Source organism: Triticum dicoccoides, chromosome 5B (assembly GCF_002162155.2).
Source record: "Triticum dicoccoides isolate Atlit2015 ecotype Zavitan chromosome 5B, WEW_v2.0, whole genome shotgun sequence".
Lineage (NCBI taxonomy): Eukaryota > Viridiplantae > Streptophyta > Magnoliopsida > Poales > Poaceae > Triticum > Triticum dicoccoides.
Genome location: NC_041389.1, coordinates 46819718 through 46825515, shown reverse-complemented (window position 1 = coordinate 46825515; position 5798 = coordinate 46819718). Strand labels below are relative to the sequence as shown.

The window sequence follows — 5798 nt, the reverse complement described above, 5'->3', positions numbered from 1 at the left end:
CGGCCAAACAAATCATGTGCGTAGGTGAGAGTGATCCGACACCTGTGAGCATCAAATCCGTGTGGAGGGCTGTAGCTCACCCCGTTTTACTATTTCTCAATTACCCAATCATGAAATCCATCAGCATTTATGTTAAAATCAACATGCCGAGAATCTTCGCAGCTTAACCAAACACTTGAACGGCATGTATGTTTGATACACTTCAAATCTGAGAATAATACCGTAATTTCTTTGAATCCTTGCGGAAGCGTGATGCGGAGGTACTTGTCCTTCTGAACATAGGGGAGACTGCAGAGATTCCTGGTGTCGAAACACTTCTGGCACTTCATAGCGAAACCCTCGATTATTTCAAAAAATAGCATCTGGACGGGTTTTGCGGTGGATTAAGGTGATTTGCATCGGATAAGCAGATGTATCTGAAGACTTACCTTCATTTGGTCTGATTGAACCCGACGGCATAGGGTTTTTTTAGTACGGGAAGTTCTGAACCATAGGAAGCTTCGGCGACACGAGGCTACCCTAGTTGGCGTGTTAGATCGAGGGGGAAAGATGGCAGCAATCCTCGTCGGCGTAGATGAAGTTGCGGTGAAGTATGGCCGCGATACACGCCGGCGACTGCGTTTTTTAGTGAAGGGGATGAACAGAGACGGCGAAGCTGATAGGACTATACATGGGCGTCTCTCTGGTTTTGGGCCCACTTGTTAGCTGTAGCATAGAAATATTAGGATAAAACTGCAACATAATTTGTAATCAAGTGGACCAACATGTCAGCTCTTCCAATACTCATGGACCAACATGTCGGCTCTTCCAATATCTCTAGGATAAAGTGTGGGTCCCAGTCGGTCCTCAACAATGTTCTTATTTTTCTCTAAAATTATTCGCTTGCTTACTCTTGACAAGTAGGGCCACACTCGTCACTGTGAGATAGAGAGTTGACATGTGGATCTTGGGGTATTTTTGCCATATGACATAGTCAATGGGTTTTACTCGACAGTAATGATATCTAATTGCATTTTCTTTTACAAATACGCAAAGCTTGTGTATCATTTCATTGATAGAAGAAACAAGAATGAGTACAGTGAAGGGTACAACACATGACATGAACGCAAAGAGGCATGAGCGTGGTGCCCAGAGCAGAAAGGCGGGGTGCTTAGCCCGAACAGGGTGAAGGACACAACTTAAACCCACCAAACCTAAAACTAGAGTGTACCAAATCAACGGGACGTTGAACATCTTCAAATCCAACACCGGGGCACCACGAGCTAGCAAGATAGAGCCTTCAATAAGAGGAACGACATCGTGACAGTTGGACGGGGGGAGTACGCCGCCATCCCCGGGCACAACGCAGCTTCACCGGCCGGCCCTTTGGTGGCGGTGATGCAAGTGTGGCGGTTTCGAAGGGGAGCTCCCGACGGCAAGGGTTTCCCCCGTGCCGCCAGACGCGGACGACGCGAGGGTGGGGGGTTTCGTCCATGTCTAATTGCAATTTTGAGTAAACATCTAACGGAACGATAGCATTTTTTAGGTGTCTAATTGTATTTTTGAGCAAACATCTCCTAAAGCTATGGCATTTTTGGGCATTTGTACTCCCTCCGTAAAGAAATATAAGATCTTCTCATATTTCTTTATGGAGGGAGTAAATTATTAATGGTAAATCTGAGTAGTGGGACACAACTAGTGGCATAAATGATAAAAACCCTATTATTTCACACTGCAGACGAAGTATGTTGGTGTGTAGTTTTCTATACAAGGACCTCTAGGGGTTTTTTGTTAAAAAAATGTCAAGGGTCGTTTTTTCTTAATTTTATTTTGCCTAGTACAGATCAAAATGCATAAGTAGCTGCACCTCGAACCGAATCGGTCAGAGCACTCTAGTTTAAAAAAAATAACAATTGTGCACACCCTCAATGATCAAAACCACGATGTGAATTTGAAAGAATTTCATCAAAGACGGCTACTATTTGTGTCGCTGGATTAAATTTCCTACAAAAAGAAGAAAACGTCACATCTCTGATTACATCAGTACTCTTTCTGTTGAGGCTGTGGTGACTCCCCTTCTTGATGTGTCCTCCTAGGAAACAGAAGCTCGTTTATTTGCTTCTCTGCGCTGAACTCCGAAGTAGCCTGCAGTGCAAAATATTCAGAACCACAAGAGAATGAAATGCAAAATCCTTCTTCCTATCAAGACCACAGACTAATGTTTCTCCAGCATCGATCTATTTATCACAGATGGCACGTAATTACAAATCCATATGCATATGCTGAACCACTCACCTTTGTAGGGAAAGCAAATCTCAATGTCTGCACTTGTGTTCCCGAGCACAATCTCAGGTCAAACCCAAGGCAGTCCACGCCGATGATTGCTGCTTCCTGAAGACATATACAGCCGGCACGGTGCTTTAATACCCAACTTCGAGATGCTCAACGTATCTCTTCCCTAATTTTCAAGGTTAACAAAATGCCCATGAGAAATCTGAAGGAATATTACCTCTACTTGAATGGCCTTGCACCTCCAACAGAGCGATTTCAGAGCTTGTGTTATCTTGTCTCCACTGGCTCTCAAGCGCGATATTATGTTCGGTGCAGAGTGCGCGATGATGTCCGGCCTAGATTTCCGGTATTCTTCTATCTTTACCTTGGGCTACAAGGAAAAGACAGGAAGAAAGCATTGCTGGAGCTCAAGAATGTACAACGACAATTCTGCAGTTACACAAGGTATTACATTATTAATTCACCGTGTTTTTAAGCATGTATCCTTCCTTGACTAGAGTAGTTCTTGTCAAGATTAACGCTAAGAAGTTGAGCTCATTGATGCCGTGAGAGTAGGCTTTCATTGTATAAGTGGTGACCTTGTAATTAGTATAATTTTTTATATTTTAGTAAATTCTTTTATATTCTGTTACAGAGCTTCAGCACTCGCGGAAAATTAGTATGGCACGGCAAATGAAAGACATACCTCTGTACCATATGCAGTGATCAGCTCAATGCTCAGAACTTCAACCTTGAAAAATGTAGCCCCACATCCCTTTTTGTCGTCTTTCAGCGGCTCATCACCTGCCGAAATTCCCGGAGCTGTAAGATTAGTCCTATGTTTCAGAAAATCAAAATCTGCCGAATAGAAAGTTCCTTTCCATTGCAACAACCATTTAATAAATGCCTGGAAACCATGGTGCTCTCTTCAGCAAACGCAGGTCTCAGCTGACCCTCAACAACAAGGCTTGCAGGTGGCCGGTCCAACCAGTCTATACTTGATTTGCTCGCATTCTGGCAATAAAAGTTAAGAGCACAGTGGCTAATAAAGTGATTCATAAAGAGTGGTACATAAGCTGATGGATGCTAATTGAGTTTCAGTCATCTACCTCCACAATCATCCTCGCAAAGTATAGTGGATGACAGGAATTTACGGTTTCAAGGTTGGACCAGTTAGGTGCATCGTCTTCTTCATCATCATCATCGCCGTCGTCATCCTCATCTTCTTCATCAACAGCATATACGCCCTCCTACATGTTTTCAGACACACAACATCAAGGTAAATGAATGAACTATATTGCTGTTGGCCAGTCACAACAGTGACTTTGTGAAGAATTTTTACTACCTCCTCATATTCATCCTCAGAATCGCCGTCATCATCTTCGTCAGAATCATCGTCATCTTCTTCTTGTGCAAATGCAGTTGATGATGCCGCCGCTAGGTCCAAGTCAGCAAAGACGTCTGTGTTATCAAGTCCAATGATAACATGCTGCAGATACCAAGCAACATATATACTAAATGTATCCACAGGACACAACACACAACAACACATATATAATTGGCCTTTTCATGAAGAGAAGTGTTTTTTTCGAGATTGAAGAGTGGAGAATTATATTGTTACCGCAATCTTATCGTCGCCCATAATGTTTTCCATGACTGCATCGTCATTGTCGACCTCGAAGTAAATATCTGAGAGTAGATTGCCACGCAGAAACTTCAAGGAAGAAAAATGGCAGTTGCACAAATAATGGGACCCAAGTACCCAGCTGGATATATACCTCCATTCTCGTCGGTCAAGTAGGGGAACTCCGGCAAGATGATCCTCTCGTGCACGCCATCATCGATGAGCGTGGAGATCATCACCGTTGCATTGTTGTTCACCTGCACATGCATATTGCACGATTCAGCACTGCAGACTCTAATTTTTTTTGGACCGAAAATAGTAGGAAAATCCTACTGCATATATCTTTGTATTTTCTTATGGGATTGTTCTCAAGTGCAAAGGGAAAAAGGAAAACAGATAAATCAAATAAAAGAATAACAAGGTTTCCCTGAGGTGGGGAAGCACAAATCAGCTAAAGAGGTATATATCCATGGGCCTATCTGAAGCTAAGAACCGATGGTTCAAAAGGCATCTGCATTATCGTGATGCACACAGCCATATCTCTTTGCTCTATGACTGATTGATTCTATTGAGCTCCCCTTTCAGTTTTCTCCCGCAAGAATAAGGATTTGGCTGCATCTCTTTGAAAATAAAGTCGTTTCTGGTAAGCCAGATAGCCCAGGAGATGAGAATGAAAATCTCAAGAAAAAAAGGCACTTGCATTTCAGCTCTGAAGCTGTCAAAGTGTCAATCCTTCTCTGAATGTCAGTCTCCTGGGAAAAGTCTCCCTTGATCTGGTTGTTCAGAGAGATGTAACTTAACAACCAAAGCTGTCATAGCCTGGAATTCAGAATATGCTTCCACAGACCGGGGCAGATAGAATAATTCGCGAGGGTGGTTGCACTGCTGAGCACTTCTGAGTTCTGACAGTAATCTCCTTACACTTAACAGAAATGCACTGCAGACTCTAATAAGTGGATGGAGCAATTTCCTAACCTCGACGATTGTCCGGGCGGATTCAGCGTCCGTGAGGCGCGCCGGCTCTCCGTCGTCGAGCTGAAGCTTCTCGGCGATGTCCTCCCAAGGATGGTAACGGCCGCCTCTGCCCGACGGCGGCGGCTCGTCCGGGTGGTCCGGCGTTGCACCGGCACTGCACCGTCCACGGAGCTGAATTCAGCGGCTGTAGTACTGAAAAAATACATAACAAGCGCGCACACATTTATTCGTATCATATCATACCGGCAATGGCTGCTCCTGCGCGCGTGCGCGCTGCTGCTCCAGGAGCAGTGGCAGCGACAGTGCGAGGAGTGACTGCTGCAGCACCGCGGCGGGAGGGCGGCTTTTCTTATGGAGAAGAGACTAGGCGGCTGTGGGGGGCGGCGGGGCTGGGAGAAGAAGGGTTGGTCCGGCGCTGCTGCAGCGGCGGCCACCATCGGCATGGTACACCATGGAAGGGAGGTGACTGAGCTGAGAGAAGTCAGCAAGATAGTTTTGAGTGGGAGTTGAACTTTCCGGCCCGCCTCTCATTTTCTATCCGAAACTGACCCGAATGATGCCAGGGATATTGCTTGCGTCGAACTGTCCTCGCTTCGCACAGGACGTGCGAGCGAGCGACCGACCGAGTGGATGGTCTGGTTCCCGTTTTGAAGGTCCTAGGGGTTTACCCATTTTTTTAGCGGTTTTGTGATCTTCTTAGAAGGCCTTTTTTCCCTGTTGTTTTTGTTTCTCTTTTCTTTTCTTTTACGTTTTCTTCTTGTTTATCTTTTCTTTTAACGTGTCTATATATTTTTGATTTTTTTCATACTATTATATTATCCATCTAGGATGTTTTATATCCATTTGGTACTATTTTATATATCATTTTTGGGACTAACTTATTAACCTAGTGCCCAATGTCAGTTGTTGTTTTTCCCTTTTTTTTTTACTTTTACAGAGATAAATATCA

At 44.3% G+C, this 5798-nt stretch overlaps 1 protein-coding gene across 1 annotated transcript; it reads right to left on the bottom strand.

Moving 5' to 3' along the window:
• Nucleotides 1-1841: 1841 nt before the first annotated feature.
• On the bottom strand, nt 1842-5369 carry LOC119307272 (uncharacterized protein At3g49140-like). The gene is made up of 11 exons (XM_037583353.1): nt 5093-5369; nt 4850-5003; nt 4029-4131; nt 3872-3939; nt 3596-3739; nt 3360-3500; nt 3144-3264; nt 2957-3054; nt 2489-2641; nt 2275-2370; nt 1842-2124 (listed from the first exon to the last, which is right to left on the bottom strand). The coding sequence occupies exons 1-11, from the start codon at nt 5290-5292 to the stop codon at nt 2020-2022; spliced, it is 1383 nt and encodes a 460-aa protein (XP_037439250.1). The 5' UTR covers nt 5293-5369; the 3' UTR covers nt 1842-2019.
• Nucleotides 5370-5798: the final 429 nt, after the last annotated feature.

Bases quoted from the DNA above. Each gene is read 5' to 3' on its own strand.
- LOC119307272 (XM_037583353.1), bottom strand. From the start codon at position 5,292: ATGCCGATGGTGGCCGCCGCTGCAGCAGCGCCGGACCAACCCTTCTTC. The intron at 3,740-3,871 runs GTAACAATATAA...TGGTATCTGCAG, and splicing joins TGGGCGACGATAAGATTGCG to CATGTTATCATTGGACTTGA. The intron at 2,642-2,956 runs GTATGTCTTTCA...TTTTCCTTGTAG, and splicing joins TCACTGCATATGGTACAGAG to CCCAAGGTAAAGATAGAAGA.